General features: G+C 39.3%; 1 protein-coding gene across 1 annotated transcript in view; it reads right to left on the bottom strand.

Annotated features, from left to right (window-relative positions):
• Nucleotides 1–20,753, bottom strand: part of tusc3 (tumor suppressor candidate 3) — a 90,157-nt gene that overhangs the window by 13,297 nt on the left and 56,107 nt on the right. The window contains exons 7-8 of the mRNA XM_067582445.1: nt 8,907–8,970; nt 3,339–3,413 (exon numbers count right to left, since the gene is read on the bottom strand). Coding sequence (XP_067438546.1) covers nt 3,339–3,413; nt 8,907–8,970 — 139 coding nt within the window. The remainder of the gene's footprint in view (nt 1–3,338; nt 3,414–8,906; nt 8,971–20,753) is intronic.

Here is a 20,753-nt window from a genome sequence, read left to right as displayed (position 1 = left end):
GCTGCTGGTAAATTTAAAGATGTCCACCATTGAAATTTCTGCTGTCATTCAACTACAATGGGGGTGAATGGAATTGTGTTTTTGCTCCACATAGCACAGAAAAATGATATTTGAGAAAAAAAAAAAATCAAAATAAATTGTCATTATCCACATGGTGAACAGGTTTTATATAAAATATTTTTTGGTAGAAAGTCAAGTCAAGTCAATTTTACTTATGTAGAGCTGAATCACAACAGAAGTTATCTCACAGCACTTTTCACATAGAGCAGGTCTAGACCAAGCAGCAACCTCTGGGACTGTAAAATGAAGCCAATGCGGAAGTGCCAAAAACTGCAGTTCCTTGAATGGCCACTTGGGGCTCCAAACGCGAGTTATTCCCCATAGACCCCCATGTTAAAATGCCCAAATTTACAGCAGAAATAAACATGTTTACAGCCTGGTACAAAAAACGGTTTTGGTCTCTGTAGCTAATTTCCCCTTTTATGACAACTGTACAGGGGGTGAATTTTTTTTTAACTCACCCGTTTAAATTTTATTAAGCCGTAAAGTTATGCATAATGAAAGACATGGCTGCTTTGAGAGACAGGTCCGCCAGCCGCTAGGTGGCTTGTTTCAGCCATTCGGCCCGCCTCTTTGCCCATTTCTGATTGGCTGGGAGTTAGGCAGAGTCACGTACTGCCAAGATGGCGACGGCCAGAGCGGCTCACTTTGAGCTTCAAAACCGCTCCTCAGAAACCAACGGGTAACCCACGGTAACTACATCCATATTTTTATACAGTCTACGGTCTAGACCGTACTCTTTAATTTACAGAGACCCAACAATTCAAACAAATAAAACATATATGATTTTTGAAAAGCTTGTGTACTCAAAAAAACCCCCAAGATTACATTTTGTAACATGCTACCATGTGTCTTTAACTCATCTTTCACTGTGCCTACTGTACCAATGTCAAGATGCAAACTATGATCAAGCAATAGAACATGTATTCTGACAAAACATAGGCTAGTAAGCACAAAACATGAGAGGAAGCTCAAAAGACATTTGTCTTATTCAGCTGTAGGACAACGAGCCCAGAAACAGAAGAAAAGTTTAATTCTTTGAAAACATTATGATTCCTTTTGGCCTAAAAGTCTGTGTGTGTAGGTTAAGGAGCACACACACATGGACCTAATGACCTCTGACCTGAAGGCATAAGGATGTCAAGGAGACATGAACAAGACTAAAAACCTGTACTTTCCTCCAGCAGCCACAGGAGGAAAACGGACAGTTTTGGAAATTAACGTCTTTGTTTTTCTTTTCAGACACAGACTGCCCCAACCTGGATTGTAAATTTTGGGAGAAGCCACAGGTTTTGGGTTTTATTCTGTATTTTATTTGGTTAATCTCACTGGTTTTCATGATGTGTTGATGACATCGGCATTGATGACAGAAATGAGTGAATATCCAATTTGCAAGCACGTAATTTTCAGATAGTTGATAGGAAATAAAATCATCTCCCTTTTATTTGAAGGTCAGTTGTCTCCTCACACAAAGAAATTAATTGATAATAGAGGGGTTCACTCACTTATTTCTTCCAAAACACGCCTCCTAGACTATAAAAGTTTACAACTCTGTCTGGCTTGGCTTCTTTTTTGTTTTGCTTGCTTGCTGTCCGCTGCTGTGATGTCTTCTGTTTGTTTTTTTCCTCTAAGCCTTGCCAGCCGTGTTGCATTTCGGCCATTGGCTTTTTCATTTTTCCCTGAGAGCTCCAGAGAAGAGACTCTCCCTAAGAAGAAAGACTGAAAGACACCTAAAAACCAAAGGCCAAGTACCATTAGCCATTGCATGCTGTTTGTCATTTTAATATATTATTTCTTCTAATCTCCTATTTTTATTGTTTAGTTTAACTTTTTAAAAGCTTTTCCAAGGACTCTTTAGGTTAGTTAGAGCTCCAGCATCCAAACTCTGCAGCCTGCCACTGAACACAAGACCAGAACACAAAACCCTGCTGTGTGTTTGCTGTGTGGCCTCAGCTAGTCTGAGACTGGATTCAACCTCCTGAGAACCAGTGAACCAAAATGCTTCACTCAACCTGCTGCAGTGGTTCTCATCTGGCTGTCACTCTGGTGACCCGAAGATCACCGAGTCTGCTTCACCGTGCTTGGCACTTTCTGGGAAGTTCGCCTCATGATCAAGCCCTCATCACCACGGAAACAGTAGGAAAACCATGTACCATGCTTCTGTCTCAGAGTTGATGCAAGAGCTATGCAAAAATTACATTTTTATTGGCTGTTAGAGTCTTGGCCCCTCATTGCATTTTTGACTCGTTTTTGAAAACATTCATTTGTTAATTCATAATTTACTTATTCAGTCATGCATCCATCCATTCACCCATTTTACTTGTATTTATGTACATATGCTTAGTGTTTCCCTTTCATCCCTATCCCTTGGTAGTTCAATAAATATCTTGACTTATTGCCAAGTCGTTGTTTTTGTCTGTTTCTTTACAACAGAGATGGAGGTCACTGTATTCAGAGTTCATGACTTTCAGATATAAGACTGAGTAATTTAATTGAATTATTTTCCTCCTAAGTAATTAATTCATTATTAATTTACTGTTAATTAATTAACCAATAGAGGAAGTGCCCCTATTAACTTTACTAGTGCTTAATATTGATTTCAAGTGTAGTGTTATTCCTACACAGCGTAGCCTGGAGTGGTTGGAAAGCCAAGCAATGAAATGTTATTTTCCAGTGATAGTGAATGGTAGCAAGAAAAATTAACCTCTTATGAAGTTAGAGAGTGTAAGTCCAATCTTAAAGAAAGGGAATCCTCCTGGCGCTTGGGGTAAGTAAAACAGAGGATTTCCTGACTGTAAATGTCAAACTGTAAATAGGAACCAGAAGAATTTATTAAGACCTAAATTTACTTGCCTGTGACCATAAGAAATTTGGATTAGTTAACAAATTTAGAGCTGAACAATATCTGTGTGAATGTATGTGAGTAACTTATTCAAACATTTTTTTTCAGTTATGATTTCAACTGTACATCTTATAAAAATTGACATTTTACAGGATTTTTGTTTGTGCTACAAAAAAATAAAACCTCTCCTTCACCAGTGTTACTTCCTAAAACATTGATTATGACAAAATGACTTTGGCTGTTGCAAGGATAAACCACTTACCTGCTCGCTACAAGGCGGCTCTAACCACTATGCCACCCAGCATGAATAAAAACATACACCTTGTTTATACCTCCTGACACCTGGAACACTCCAAAATTGGGGAATTGAGTTTGAAAAAGGAAAGAAAAAGGACAATAAGAAGAACAAATGTAGAAAACAATCTTCTCTACTTACTTCTCCTCTTGCCAACGTCTCCCTTGGAGGTGGCAGCCTCATTCAGCAGCACCATCCCCATGGTGATTGCAGCATCTGGGACAAGGTTGTCAAGGAAACAACACACTCGCAATACAGGAGAGGGAGAAGCTGGAAGTACACACTGCCCCAGAAGAACTGCTGGACACACACGTATGCACTTACAGATCATTAACATGTTAATTAATTACAAATCCTGTCCATGTAATACAATTGTATTTGTTTTTAGACAATACCCAAGAAGAATTAAGCCAATTCATTTGAAAAACAGAATGTTTGACTAATTAACTATAATGAAAGATCCATATTTAAGAAAGAACTGCAACAGAAGTCAGCACACCCTTCATTAGTGAGACTCCATTATTTTATTTTATAGTATTTTGTATGCCCGCCTTTGTTTTTGATAACAGATTTGATCCTGCTGGACATGGATGATATCAGTCTTGCCCAAATCTGTGGGAGATGTTCTGTCATTCTTCACAGATAATTCTGTTCAGCTCTTTGCTGGAGGGGTTTTGTTGCTCTACCTTCCTCTTTAAAATAGCCTAAAGGTGTTTTTATTGGATTCAGGTCCAGGGACATACTTGCCAGGTCATGGTTTTCACTTTTTACTTCTTTAAAAACTCTTATGTGATTTTTTGTGTGTTTGAGATCATTGTCAAGTTGGAAAATTCCTCTCCTGCCAACATTTTTGAGACATCATTTCATTCAGTATTTGGGTATACAAACTTGATTCATAGTAGCGTCTATAAATGTCATCTCCCCTACATCTATCGCACTCATGCAGCCCAACATCAGCACACTCCCACCTCCATGTTTCACAGTCGGCACTGTGCAGTCACTGCGGTATTCCTGGCCAGGTCCAAGCCAAACATGCTGGACCCCATCTGATACAAACCAATTTAATTTGATTTCATCTGACCAAAGAATGTGCCACCAGTATTCATCAGGCTTTTTCATGTTCTTTGGCAGAGTTTAATCTTGCAGTTTTGTGCTGTTTTTTGAGTGTCATCTGTAGAGGGTAACTTCCTGCAATGTCCTTCACACTGTCTGAGCAGTCACTGAAACACCAGTTTCCACAGATAATACTTGTGCCAAGTCAGAAGTATTTGCCCGTCTGTTTTTCAATGCAAGGTTTTGTAAAAAGCAAATTGTGCATGCCGTTATTTTTTGAGAACAGCCACTGCACCTTGTGTTATTGGTATTATGGGTCCTCCTGTACCTCCTAACCACTGCTGCAACTGTGCTCTGGCTTCTGTCCAGTAGCCTACTGATGATCTTGTACCCTCTCCCATCTTTATGAAGTCTCACAATATGGTTTCTTTACCATGTGGAGCCATGTTGCATGAGACACATCCAGGCCAAAACTGAGAAAGTTCACAGGTTCTTTTATAACCTTGTTCAGGCAATTAGTCTTAATTGGAGGTCACAGGTATAATCACTTTTGTTGCACTGAGGCCTGTATTTTCAGTTTAGTCTATCTAACCTTTTTGTTTTTAATTACAAATAAGATCAAATACCCTACACTTCACACTAAAAATACTACAATTATTGTAAGATGATACAATTTTGAATCATTTAACATTTTAGTGATATTGCACAGAGGTGTCTTCTTATATAAGAAGCACTCAAGTATATTTGCAGGAACATTGGTCACATGTACAGTTACTGGTCAAATATGTATAGGGTGTTGACAGAATAACATGAACATGTACAATAGCCCTAAAAAAAATTTTTAAGCTCATGTTTTGTTGAGACTGCGTCAGAGACGAGCTAATTAAACTGTTGATTTTGAGGGCCGCAGTTAATGGTTTATTGCAATTAAATTATATGCTGTAAAAGAAGACTACAGTTAAAACACAAGAGACTTTGCTGATAGGAAAATAGAGAGGGACCTAAGCATTTTAAAAATGAGAAAATATGTTGAATGAATCACAAGCAGTTCTGTGCTTTTTTGTTGTTGTGAAAAGCAAGGATAAAGGCTCATATGGCAACACAAAACCAACAAACTGTTTTTTAAATTATTGAAATAAATCTGCTGTGCTGTTACCTTAGCCTTGTAAGCAAAACGCCACAATGGATTCCCAATTCTATGATTTTTTGTAAAAGCCCTCACATTATGGTGATGTCAAGTCAACTACAAACAGACTGACAAAGGCACACACAGTGATTGAAGTTAGCACATTATTTCTTTTAAACACAAACTGTTTAAATCATTGAATAAAGAATAGGTACAGTTTGTTTACAGAAGGAAATGCATTAAATGTGATGCTATAAAACAGTTATGGTCATTGCATCTGTAGAAGACCTTTGAAGACCAAGTGCAAATGGGATTTAAAGGAGGAAGGTTGTAGTGGGTTAAATAGTCTTGTGTATAACTAAAAACTGCCTCTTAGAAACAAATGAGGCAATTAGGCTATTATTAATGAGCTCGGTGTCTGATTACCATCATGAAAATGAAAAGGCTGGTGAACGGGGAGTTTTGGTTTGTATTCATCAAACTTGACCATCAATGAACTGTCAAATCACTGCAAGCTGCAACTAAATGTTTCTTTCTTTTATGATTGTATAATACCTTATCAGTTTATCTCTGATAAATCATCTGGTAGTATGTTATTTATTCTTTGTCATCTGAACCTGGTGATGTCACAGAAATCCCACTGCTGAACTGCACCTACTGAGTTTCTGAGTTCCTTCACGCACAGAATGCCACTGGAGAGCTGTACCAGGCGGAGTAAAGGAGCTGATCGCATAATGAGCTGCTGTCTTACGGTGTGTTCACACATAGGGATACAAAGTAGTCTGTAGTCTCTGGCCTCTCATGAATTGGCAGTTCTGTGTGTGTGTGTTGCATTGAGCATGTAATTTACATACTCTTCTCCGACTGGACAGTTGTTTTCTGATGTAGCTGGTGTACTAAGGCCACATTCAGACCAAAAACAGTACAAGGGGCTGCGGTGTTCAGGGCGTGTTGTCTGAGGTACAGGTGAGACAATGAAATATGATCCAAGAAATCGAGTTGGAGTTACAGAAAAGACTTAGCAGGAGCCAAAACACTGTAAGGCGGTCTATAATACTCACAGACGGGATTTTACAACTCTGGAAAGTTAACACGGCGGCAACTGTGTTATCTATTGTTGTGATGCTCATAAGGTAAACAGTTGCATACGGCGTTCATGTTACAAAGTAATCCACCGGGAATATACACTCGCATGTATGTGACTGGCCAACGCAGTGCTTGCTGGATAAAATTGGCTTGTGTTGTGGCAAAAGTTGAGCCTGGCTCAACTTTTTGCTGGATGGCTGCTTCGTTTTTTTGCCGAGCTGTGTGCGGTGGCACCCCGCTGCAAGAATGCACTGCCCCCATTCAGATGAATGGGAGGGCTGCGTTTTTTCATGCACTGCTCTTTTCGGTCTGACTGTGGCCTAATGAGCCGGCAGTGCTGGCAAAAAAATAAGCTTTGTGGCTGCAAACTCAATAGGCTCTTTTATACAGAGATCATGCATTATAGCAATAAAGAAGATCTATCATTAAGCTGTCTTTGCTTTTTTATACTGAACCAAATAAAGCCGGCATAATGCTGCCCCCATGTGTGCTTTAACATAGCATGCCGGTGTTCCGGATTCAGAGGTGTGACGTGTAACACAAAAGTGTCAGCTCCCTGCCCCACCATGCCAGCTGTCCCTTTTACACAGACGTCGATCCAGCTCTGTGACTACCTCCGTAGCTGGCTTATCGATGGAGCAATTCTGCCCCCCCACCGTGTCTGTCACTTTCATAAAGAACAGCAAGGCGGAATAAAGGCACAGCATTCCCATCATCTTGAACAGGCTGTGTAAAAGGAAACATTTGCGCAACACCATTTTCTTGGTAAATCTGGCACTATATATATTTTGAACATCTCTATTTTACAGAATCCGGGGTTGCTCCATTAAACACCTGAGCTGTACTGAAATCACTGCAAAGCACAGCCTCATGTGGCATAAGACCTAATTACAGATTCTTTTCTTCAGTGTGCTCTGCATACTGATCCATATAACTGAAGAAAACCTGATGGGGTGCACAAACAAAGGCTTTCACATGAGTAGATACAGAGAAGAAATTGAGGCATCCTCTTGATGATATGGTAAAAGACATGATATGCCGGTGTGACGCAAACACTCTCCACACACAGCAATAGAACTGAACTATTGAAGGCAGCAGTTTGGGGCGGTTGTAGAAAGCTTTGTGATAATACAGTCATGATGACAAATAGAGACCTATCAGTGTACACTGTAGAATAAGACTGTACTGAAATGGACTGTATTCTAACTACAAAAGTGGAGTTTTCCAGGTCCTGCAGGGATCTCACACCTGTCTGCAGCAACAGAGCACAAGGAATGGGTGTAGCAGGTTAAACAGACCACCTTATTGACGTTTTTCCTGCTTGACTGATTGATATTAAAGTCACACTAGCATATATAAGATAAAGGTACAATATTTAACAGGATTAGCTAAGGTTTCCATTACCAAAACAAGAAGTCTGAGAGGTTGGGTGCTGAAAGCTCAAATCCTGTTTTCCTTGGCCTCCCACTTTGAAATATATAGGCCAATATATGCCAATCAAACATGGAGAGAAGTCAGGGCTGCATCTGTCTGTCTATATGACCGTGTGGGAATTTGAGAAAAATACATATATCCATATAGTATATCTGTGTTTCTGTCTCTTCTAAAATGATTGGTTATGCAACTGCATTTGGTACCTGTGTGTGCGTGCGTGCGCGTGCGCATTAAGGAATTAAACTGCATCAATGACCGTCATAAAATGTGTTTACACCACCTGCACAGACAACAAGAGTAGGTGTGTTTGCATTTCAGCAGGTGTGTGTGTGTGTGTGTTTCATTTAGATGTAATCAGATGGGCAGAAAATAAAAAATAAACTGTGCGTGGACAAACAAATATTGCTCTGCAGCAGGTGCGACCTTGGACCTGCTATTTCCCATGGGGATGAGTACAACAGCTAGGATTGAACGGTATCATTACCCACACACATACAACACAGCAGTCCAAGTACACACGAGTACACAAGCAGACAGAGAAGTAGACAAACACAAACAGAAACATCTAGCCTGCCAAACAAGTACACGAGTAAACACACACACAGACACAGCCTATCATTAGGGGTTGAATTTGGAGCAAATCAGGCAAGGAGGTGAAGTTAAAAGAGGACAATCACTTGTCTTTGTATTGTCTGTTTGTTCAGTCCAGCAGGCAGCCTCCCTATGGAGACTGCACACAGATGACAAAGCCTTTGGTGTTGAGAAAATAAATGTAGCAGACAAACAAACTTGAACGCTGCTCCAGACACATAAAAAGGTGGCTTCCTTGGTGTTGTGTGTAACAAAGTGGAGGTGCAATTGTGGTGAGAAGAACTGAAGAAATTTGCTGCAAAGATGAGCTGTTGTACATTTCATAGTGTTAAATTGCTCAGGATGATTTTGCAGAATCATGTTTCAATTTATGTCAACACATGAAACATACACACACAAACACATCGGTGAAAGGATACTCAGGAGAAGGATGATGTGAGACTCGGCCACAAACTGAGCCTGACTGCTTCCATGAATATAACTCTGTGGAAAAGGGAGACAGACAGACATATTAGTTTAAAATCGACAAAAGGTTACATCCTCAGTGTAGGTCCAAATTGAAGAAACAAGAGAAGAAAGTGAGGGAACGGAGGGCTGAGCTATGAATGATGAAGAACAGGATTGTAGGAGATATCCAGTGGAAACAATGAATGAAGAAAAGTAAGGGTTTGTAAAATCACTAATAAAAATAAATCATAAGCTCTTATGACAAATGTTTTCATTGTTCATAAAGTTACAGAAAAAGTAAAGACCATAAGATCCATCCTGTACCATCCCAAAAAAGAAACTGGCTTAAAAACCTTAAAATGATGCCTCCCATCTCTTTATCTTTTGAGTACAATGACTGTCCCAATTAAAGGCAAATGTGGACCTTGGTTTTTGGACTCAGAGCCAAAATGGCATCCTGTTCCCAGCTTAATCATATCTTTTGCTTTATCATGATAAACACAGGAGAACCAGAACAGACTGGCCGGTAATTTGTCCTCTAATGATATGTCTTCATTGCAGTACGGGAGCAGCAAGATGCTTTTGTGTGTGTTTGATGCACCCCTGCATAGTTCTGTCAAATGTATGAGCAAGAATATGTCATTTGCGTGTGTGTGCAAATCATTTTAAGAGTGCATGCATGTGTGTGACTGTGCCCATGTGTTGTGAGTCATAAAGAATTCTTCCATCTAGTGCGTAGGTGTAAAGAGGTGCTACCTTTTCACTGAGTGGGCAGGGAGGTCAATCTAACCCTACAGGAACACTCACACACACACACACACACACAAGATCGTAGTAACGTATGTTCACTGCCCAACCTCTAAATTGAGACTCACACGGCTAAACTTGCCACTGTTGTACAGTTCTCTTCTAATACATCTATCCTGCATTAATGCTGTTTCCAAATCTATCAATGAGCAAAACAGGTATGGTACACTGTTGTCAAACAAATCTCTAAAGATCTGTTTTATTCCAGAAAACAACACAAACATGTTCTAACCTCAGTTATTGACATATTACCAATTTATCCCTTCATACGGTGACCTTTGAGCCTTTAAACTTTGATGTTTTATGCAGGGACTGAAGACGCAGCTGGCGAGTAATTCACTAAAGGATGAGGATGCTCCGTTGAATGATGCTAATAAAATCTGTGATACAGAAAGTAAGACATCTGGGTGAAGAGTACTGGATTTATAATATGAGCACAGTTGGTGCATGAGCGACATATTGTCTTTTATGTTTTCAATTACTTATTGACAACATACAAATATTTGTGTACCATATTTTTGACAAGTACAATAGAAGATGAAGCCACAACCTCATTCAGATAGGATGCTTTTATTAGCATTAGAGAGAAGATGTTTAAACAAGGTTGTATTTTTTACAGTGAAAATTACAGCCCATAAATTAAGAGGTGAAATTCTTTGAGTTTACTGGTGACGTTTCTTTTGTTTTCCCTGCTGCACTAGTAAATATAAAACTGTGAAGTTTGTGCACAATTTGACCCCGAATAGTTGTCTTTGTAATACCATGCATATGTCTGGGTATATATGTGTGTTTATGTGCACAACAGTGTGTTCTTGCTTATACTTGCTTATGTGAGGTTGTTTTATTCAGTTCTTACTACTTCTTAGGGTTGTTCTTGTGTTAAAGGTTGAGGGTAGAGTTTAGCTTAGAATGAGTTACAGGTTAGGGAGGGAATTTAATTGTTATGTCCACCAGAATACCAACATCCGTGATATTGACTCTGACTTTTTGTCTATAAATGTGTTATAACTGGCCAACCAATAAGACACATCAATGTACAGAGCACTGTTACAGTTGGTGCTGAGGCCACACAGCTCCTTTAAAGCAGAGGCAGTATGTATCCCACTGACGATGGTACTGAACAGTACAATGTTTAGACCTCGAACTCTATATGAGCAAGCTTCTTTGATAAGTCAGTGGCCTAATTTGACTGCCATCTATCTGTGTGATGCGGGAGGGGCAGAGAGATAGACAAAGAGAGACAAGGAGGAAGTCTTGTGGAAATGAGACAAATAGATGGAGAGCGAGAGGAAGGAAGTCTTTCAGTGTGTTTCACATTGTTGAATCCCCACTTATTATTAGTGTCTAGGTTTACGGCACATCTAGGGTCTGTTTTTCCACTTGACTGCCCCAGTGTTCATTTCGTCTTCCTATCAGACAGGAATGAGGACGGAAAGATGAATAGAAGATGACAAAGGAGGAGGAGTAAAGGGTGGACAGCTTTTTCTTGCTTCAGTGGAGAGAAATGAAGATTTTTTGCACTTGAAAGCAGACATAAAGACGACAAAAGACTCGAGCCTGAAACAGATACTTTTGTCTTCAACACAAACCTGTTGTTCTGCACTAACTGGGTTTTTCTTATCATGATGTTTTTTTATTGACTAAGTAACCTGGGCTTCTTCATTAGCGCAATGAAAAAAGTTTCTTCTGATTGTTCTGCACTTTGTTTGGAGGTTGGTGAGAGATTGCTTCTTGCATTCCTAATAACTACAAATGCCACTGCAAGTGCAACTCAGTGGAGTCATGAGGAATCTCTATTCAAAGAAAGCAGAATAGAAAAAAACAAGACTAGGTCAAAACCTAGTATATGGCTGGACTGTGTGTGGTCAATGTACCAAATTGTGGCCAATGTGTTACAGTGATCGTCAGTGGTAGCGTCTATAATGTGAATTCCCGGATATTAAATGTTCATCCGCAATTTTCTGTAGTGGCCCCAGTAATATCTGTTGCTTAAGTGCACTGAAGTAACGTATCACACACTCCTCCAACAGTTGTGCAATCATGGCGTGGGAGTCCAGGTGCAGACTGAGGTAGGGTATCTGCTGGCTCGGCTGTAGGACACTCTTAACGTGCGACGAAACTTGAATGAGCTGCAGTCAATGAGTGGAACAGTTGTAAACGCCCCCTGAGGACGTAATAGAAAACTGTTCGCGCCAATTCATTTTGAAAGAGCAACACCCAAAGGAGAAACTCCAACACTCAGCCGGCCGAACAATGGTGTAACTTCATCACTCAGCGACTCAGTCAGTCACTGACATCTGCGGTTAGAGTGCTGGCCCTGCTGTTGCATAAAATGTTAAATTCCTGGTTATGTAAAGGTAAAAATCACTAGCACAAGGGTTAGGGCACTTGCTCGTCTAACACTGACAGTAAATTAATTTGGAGAAACACAAACACACAAGCATAGAAACATCTTACGCTTCAGCTTGCAGACAGAGAATTCTTAATGGCATTTGGCTTTGAGAAATGCATGCATATCAAACTGAGGAGAGTGACTTGGGTGCTCAATGACTTGCATTGTTGTGAAGTACTATGGTAGCCTGTAAAAAGGTTTGACTTGTCTGTTGAAAATTGTGAAAATGGAACTTGGCAGATGTTTCGCAGGTTCTCTTTTACACTCTGGTAAAGCATTCATTTAAAATGGGCCTTTACTACTCTCATCTAAGCTTATACATGCACTGAGTTGCCGGTTTATGAGGTATATACACATCTAATGCACTCAAACACAATAGCTTTGCAATAAATCCTACCTTTATTAAACTTTATGGAGGTGGAAAAAAACCTTAGAAACAGCTTTTTATATAATGCAATACAAGTCAACAGCACTACAAACTATAGCCATATAGACACCAACATAAATGCAACCTTGGTGCAGTGACTACACAAGGAGTAGATGAGGCAGGTTCAAGGGAATTGGGTAGAGGGAAAAAAATATTATAAACATCACAAAAAAGCTTGGAAAACCATAGATTAACTGCATCTGTATCCAAGGGTGAAATTTTTCTTCCATTACTAAAACTAAACAAACATTACTTCATGCTATTTTTCAATACACTGCTCTCTGCATGTTACCTCCTCCTCAACGTAAACAGAAACTGCAGATAGAGGATAAAAGCAAGAGCAGTGCTTGGGGGGATGAAAAATTCCTCAATCCATGGCCAGGCACTTCCAATTAATCTGATTGATTAGAATGCAGGAGGTCCATTCATTCGTGTGCACTTCTGTGTGTGTGTGTTTCAGTGTATGTAGCTATGCATATGTATACTGAAAACTAGTAGGTAAATGCATGTTTGTGAATGAGACTGTTTAGGGAGAATTTGTCAGCGTGAAAGAAAGTCTGTGTGTGTTCACTAGAAAGATGTCCATTGAGGTGGTCTGGAAGTAAAAGCAGCCACAGCTCATTAAGTTAACATGGAGATGAATGGAAGAGCTAACTCAACAGTCACACTTTACATCTCGCTCTCTAGTGCTCTTACTTAATCAAACACACAGGTTACCTACATAGTCTAACTAATACACTGGTGAATATGCCAATGTAGTCACACAGCCTTTAAAATATGATTTGGTGATGAATAGAGTCAGATATTATGTAAAGAAGGGCCTGTTTTATATATTATTTAAATGACAATGGACTGAGACAAATTAATCTGTTTCGACACCTATATATCAAATAGATGAATACTGTTTTCAATGCTTTTGACAGCAAACATACAGCAAAAGAACTTTGACAAAAGGCCTGTGGAATCAAAAGAGAACCTTCACTGATGTACAGCACATCTACAAAGCAGCCCTGTTCAGCTCTAACAGCCCTTTTCAAATATATACAGGGTCAATCGTTCTTGTTACCCATGTCTGTAAAAGCTTGAATGAATCCTGTGAAAAATGCTTGAATCAACCCACCTTTTATTAGCATGTGTCTCTCATCCAAACTGCACTACAATGTTTGACTACATGGCAAGGACAAGGGCATGCGCCCAATTACATGTCTTAAAAGCACATCTTGTTAAATTTTGATGATTTTTTTATTGACCTTCTAGCTGTTTTTATTCTTATAAATGCTGCCAAACGGTGCCACAGGGCAAGCTCAATAATCCAAAATCATAAAGTTATGAAGGCAAAGGAAAAGTCACAGAAATACCTGATTTGAACTTTGAAGGTGAAAACCACTGTCTAGATATAGTCAGAGCTTCTCATGTGACTCACTGTGTGGCATAATACAGCACTAAACAAGTTGCTTGCAGTGGGAACAGTGGGAAATATGAATTCCATTGCACCAGGGAACTCAGTAGGTGCCGTGCTATCAACCAATTAAAGGATGAGGCAGGCAATATTCTATATTTTTATAATTGTTAACAAATCCCAAATCCCCAAGAACATAAATCTTTAAAAACAGGTCAGGATTACATACTTTTTTTTTTTTTTTAAGGCTAAGCCATTTCCAGACCTGCCAACCCTTGACAAATTTTTTGAGTACCACTTCAGCGACCTAGATGCGTCAGATGCGAATCATTGCTGTTCACACAATGAATTATTGTACACAATTTGCATACATACAGTGGTCAAACCGACAAAGAAGTGAGGGATGCACTCATAGGAAAAACCTTGATACCATTAACAGATTGTTTACAAAAATATCTGCAGATGCCTACACTGTTTGTGGTCATTTAACCCTCTTTGTCCATTTGTCTTTCACCTGCCTAAACATAGCTTACCATGGAACACAATTTCACTTGGGCTACACACTAACCTACCACTACTGCTGCATTTATATAGTTTCTATTGTTTACACTTCCACAATAATCACACTTTAAGCCAATTTGATTTTTGAAAATATGATTTTCAGCTAATTTGAAAAGATGTTGACAATGTATCTGTAAAACCCGAACCAGCCTAAACAGACTATTTTGTGGATATGGTGAAATGAATATTTTGGAGCTGGTTAATAAACACTAGTAAAGTTAAAATAATGAAAACACCTGTGTCGGCAATTAAGCTGTTGAAAAGACAGCAACATGTTATGTAGCCCTGAAGTTACCGACAACCCGTTAGCTATGCTGTTAGCTAATGTTAGCGCTATTAAATCACAAGTGTTTGTGGTTAGAACACCTGTTTTGTCAGTCAAATGTATATCAAACCTGTGAGTGCTACAGCTCATTTCGTTCAAAAGAAATTGGACTTTCTAGTCAATATAATCTCACAAGCAAACGGGCATGTCTGAGAGCATGACAGGTGAAATAGAAATACATGGGCTTTACCAATTTGGGAGGCTTCCTACAGTAACTTCTAGCTCCACACAGTGTGGCATAACTGACATTAAAAACTATTGTATGAGGTAAAACCATCATTTTTTTATTGGTAGAAGAAACAGTCATGCCAGCTGAATGTCTTGATTGGCTTAGCGACATTTTTTATCCATTACTTAGGTGGAAAACAAGACAACTGGCCTCTTTTTGCTACCTTAAAGTAAGAACACATACCAGCGTACTTTGATGTCAAAATGCATGTCTACTACGTAAAATGCTTACAGCTCGGCAGGTCTGCATTTCCCAAAACAGGTGGGCACTGTAGTTTTTAGCAAACGCTACACAAAAATGAGTAAACATTGTTTATGCTGGGGACTACTTTCAGCTGTGCATTAATACACATTTAGTGACCTAGTGAGTATTTACATGTATGTAATAGGAACATGTCAACCAGGGCAATGTGACTCACTGATGTGTTTTTACTAGTTTTTGGACAATAATGGGGGTTTTAAGATTGGGATACACAGACAATACGTGTTAGCAGGATCTAGTAATGTTGGTTTTGTTGAGAATAGGAAAAATATTAAATATCACCCTTGAAGCCCATATCTTAACAGTCAGTCTTATACATAGACATGTTCATATTTTTTATAACAAAATCATATACTATCACTGTTTTTAATGTCATTTATGCCACACCATGCTGACACATACTTTTCCCCATTTTAAATAGCCTCACTGTGGCTTATAGTCATAAATTTATGCAGGTTCACATTGTGGAGCTGTCTACTACTGCTCCAATTAATCTGATGGATAAGGTTTTAAGAGCCACATGTCTGCGAATGAGGTCAAAGCAGGTCTGTTGAAATAACATGAAGTTGATGTATATGTGAAAAAATCTGACTGACAGGTAAAAGAAATCTGTCTTGTATAGTACGGTACGTATAGAGATTAAACCTACTTAAAGTCGGTTGACCCAACATTGTTTTCACAGAATGAACCACCTGTTTTGGCAAACATGACTTATTATGCTATGAATTTATGAGCATAGGTCATTGTACAAATGCCAAAGAAAAAAGAAATCCTCCAGATGGTCTTCAGAAAATAAATGGTAAAAGGTTAGCTCAATCAAAAATCTAAATATCAACGTTAAAAACTATATAATAATATATATATCTAGACCCCCTCCTCCCCCTTTACGAGAATGAAGATGTGAACAGCCTATGTGTGTCTTTGTCTATGCGCTCATTTGAATACACTGACATTAAAAAATTTTGTTCATATAAGAAATGCATGAAACAGCCCATTTATCAGAATTTGAAGCAAATGAGGTGTCTGACCAAGGCAGGCACATAATATCCACTTAAATATACACACACATACACTCTATACACAGAGAGAGACACCATAGGCGTCTCACATATCTGTTTCTGTGGCGATCAATGATTTCCTCAATGTCGCACATCCTATATGTTACGTGTCACAGAAAACCTACACGGACAGGAACAGTACAAATACAAATTTAACAGTTGGCATCAATGGCAAGCTATTTCAACACTGATAACTCAACGCATGTGGGCAACGAGTATACTTTGTCCCTCCTTCTTTACTATTCTCTCTCTCCAAAACCAAACCATTGTAGTGGTAGCTGTTAATAGCTGTAGGCCAGATAACCTTTACAAATAGCTATATTCATCCTTTTCCATCCCGTATCATGTATTCGTGTGGATAGCGTGTGTGAATGTGTGTGTGTGTGTGTGTTTTGTTTGGTAAAGGTCAGGAGGCACTCAGACAGGAAGAGGGATAAATGAAAAGTCAACAAAGCAGAAAGAACAGAGAGGAGAAAGAGTAAGTAACGGATAGGACGAGAGATGGGGTGGAAATATATGCTTCATTTATATAAACAAAAGATAGGTTTGACTGTGTGCCTCTGTGGGAATGGGTATAATGATAGGCGATCCAGGAAGTGAACCTTGCAAGGTGCTCTGGGTAAGAGTGTCAGCTGAATACCCGCTACATAAAACGAGAGCAACAGCATGAAAGAGAAAACCCGGAGAGAGACTGAATCTGTAAACTGAAAAGTAAACAACTGGTACTTTTTGTATGTACGACAGAGCTCGGTTGTGAATCAGCTGAAAATGTTGCAAAACATTAAGTCGGACAAGTTGGGCTCTGATCTAAAGGGGTGCTGCCGTGGGCGGCTGTGGTGCCCCAGATCCTCACACCCCTTCCAATAACAGGTTGGTATTGATTCAGACCACAGTTTAAACACAAACACATTGTTGTAGCCTGTGCTGAAATTGTGCCTAATGCTGGTATTTATCCAGGGTCCTCGTCCATTTAACTCAAGCTGGTATTACTCTTGGCCATGACTAGAATACTCTGTAAAGCAAGATGCACACATCGCTTTCAAAAGTCTGACGCCAGCAATAATAAAGACTGTGTTTACAAAACGGGATTTAACAAGCATCCATCTAGACACTGCCATGTACGAGATTTTTCTGTTGGTAGAAATAATGAAGGGAGAGACAAATGGTAAAATTAAATCCCACCTGCAACCTGAAACGTTTAGGACTGTTACTGTGATATACTGGAAAAAAAGATGGTGAGTGGATAACAACATGAGAAAAAAGGTCATAGTAAATTCAGTTTGCTCTTCAAAAATTCATAATAAAGTTAATGTGAAATTGGGTGATTGGGTAAATGATTTTACTGTCCTATTTTGGGTGGCAGTGAGGAGATAAACTCAGATTTAATCAAAACATATGAAGGTAGTATTTTCTTCAAGCATGTTCACATTAATTGCATTTAGATACATCAACTCATATGCATTGAAACACTGACAAAACTAGTGTTTTTTTCCTTGGCCGTGATGCACAAAGAGGTAGTTAAGAAGAGAAGAGACAGTTAAAAACAACAAATGTGCACAAACAAGGATAAAACGTGTCGACTGTAACAGTATGCACCCCTGACAATTTTTGCAGCACACCCAGACTGGACGGGCAAAATCCAGCCCTGGTTGGATATATTTATAGTTTTTGGATGATGCATTCATAAGATATTCCAAGTGGGCTAAAATAGCAATAAAATCATGTTTTATTGATAGCTATAGTGGAATTTAAATATTTATTATTTAAAAGAGAAACTGCAACACATCACTGATTTAATGTCTTTCTAAGCAGATCTGAGAGCATGTGGAAAGTGATTTATCCAGAACAGTAGAGGGACTATGGGCAGGTGCACTGAACCCTTCATTTGAACAAATATGGTAGTCTATTTTAGGTATTCAGGTGATGCTTTAAAATCTCATTATCTACTAACTGTTTATGCAGTTCAATGTTTACACAATCCATGGAGAGTTTCGTTTAATTACCCAAGAGTCAATTAAAGCCATTTAAAAGCTGTTTTCTTTATTTGAAAACATGTCAATCAGTAAAATGAAGTTACTTCTCCGTTCCTTAAGTTTTATTTATTTATTTTTGGGAATATATGGAAGGTTTTATCTGCTGGCAAAGAGCTGTCAAAAAGAGCACACACACACACACATACACACACATGCAAGCTTGTGACTTAAGGGATTGCTGGTTCAATCCCATTACTGTCTGAATAAATCTAAGGCAGGAGATAAGGGAACAGCACTTGCCACTCTCTTATTACCACTCTGGGGTACCCTTGAGCAAGGTACATGTAGTTAACCTCCAACTGCTCCTTTAAACCTTCTCAGTGGCCAATAGCTAAAGTTGTACTCAGGAATATCAAAGTGTGTGTGTGTGTGTGTGTACATGGCATTCCTGCAAAAGAGCATTCATACTCCTGAATAAAAGTAAAAAAATAAAAAAACCCAAAAAGAAAACACACACACACACACACAGTACTGTGAGAGCAACTCAAAATCCCTTCAGTCTAAAACTATTTGAAGGTATAATTTGATATTTCTATATCACTACATTCTCTATATGGTTTGCATTTTGCTACTACTTTTTCTCTCTATTTTACTTGCAAACCAATCTCCTCCTTTTGTTTTTCTTTCTCTCCTACCTCCAGGTGGTATGTGTTTAATATATGGTTCTTAATTAAAGTTTTCTGCTAAAAACAATGGTTCCAATCACTTTGTGTGTGGCTGTGGGTGTGTGTGTGTGTGTGTGGGTGTGAGTGCAACAGAGAGAGGAGAAAGAGAGACTGATGGTCATTGTCTACTGGTCTGAACAAATATCCAGCCTAAAGGACAATTTATTTCACTGCTTCACTACACTGTTCAATTCACTCCATATCGGCTCAAAACACACAGGTAAACACACAAGCATTCACTCTCTCAATCAAATGCACACACACACACACACACACACACACACACACACACACACACACACACACACACACACACACACACACACACAGAGAAGTGTCCCAGGTACAAAAATGATGTCCTCTGCAAGCCAAAAGTCAACTATTTGCAGAGAGCCAATAAAAGTGACAGCAGTGTTTCTTTAAAATGTGAAAGGTTAGCAGTTATGTAGAGAGGGCTGCTGCCAACAGCTGCCAAAAGCCATCAACCAATCATGTGAAATCAGCTGGAAATATGGAAATGTCATCAGCCAATAGTGTGGAAAAAAGGAAGTGCTTGGTTGTAGTAAAACCAGGGGGGAAACATTGGCTTCACAAAAGGTATTCCCCATTGTAAGTGTAAAAATAACCCCCCCCCCTCCAACCCCCTTTCAGGCTGAAACAGTCAACAACATGTTAATATTTTAAATGTTTATAATTAGATATATAATTAACTTCATCATGAATAACTGAGTTTTGTTGTGTACATGATTGTAACATTTCGAGTGGGTGAGTTTGTCTGAATGGTGCCTGCATGAGCTTGGGTACGGTTCATGTGTGTGTGCTTGTCTTAGTGTGTGTATATTTCTGTTGAAGCACAACTGTGTCTGTGTCCCGTTACGTGTGTGCGTGTGTGTGTGTGTGTGTGTGTGTGTGTGTGTCTGCACAAAAATGAGCTAGCAGTATTTTCTTGGCTGCACAGTGAGACACTCAATACAATTTCATCTGCTTGGTCGTGCTATTCGTCAGTTGACAAATCCTTTCAATATAGTCTACCTGGCCTCGCTCGCTCATCATTTTAAAGGAATTACACTGTCTGGAGAGAGAGAGAGAGAGAGAGAGAGAGGGAGAGAGAGAGAGAGAGAGAGAGAGAGACAGAGGGAGGAGAGTGTGGGAGATTAGACAGGAAGGTGAGAGGAAGTAACAAAAATAGGAGGGAAGGAGAACAGGAAAGATAACAGGGGTATCTTTTTAATATCATCTGCCCAGTTTAAGCCTTTCACTGTTGGGAGGATGGAGAAAGGAAAAGAAGGATTTACGGAGAGCATTGGAGGGAGGATGAAGGTGGAAAAGGTGTGAGGAGAAGGAGGAAATAAGAGAGAGATGAGGGCCATTTACACAGGATCTAATGTGGCTATCCCTGCTGCTATTCTGGTTGAGTGTCTAAAGAGTAGCAATCTGGTCTGGAAGCTCAAGAAAAAAGTGGATGGACTAAAATGTGTACTGTATGTCTCTGGGGTTATCAATGAGGCTACTGCAGTTACAGTATAGAGGAATGATTAAGGTCAGGCTATGAGACATAGGAGGCTAACCCTGTAGCAGAGATTACCAGGAAGTAAAGCCAGCCCATAATAGGTTCACATAATTTAACTAGTTCACATACTGTAGTTGACATGTTTTCTGTCA

Source organism: Thunnus thynnus, chromosome 3, assembly GCF_963924715.1.
Source record: "Thunnus thynnus chromosome 3, fThuThy2.1, whole genome shotgun sequence".
Classification (NCBI taxonomy): Eukaryota; Metazoa; Chordata; class Actinopteri; order Scombriformes; family Scombridae; genus Thunnus; species Thunnus thynnus.
The sequence above is the reverse complement of the archived record's forward strand: the minus strand, read 5'-3'. Positions and strand labels throughout refer to the sequence as shown.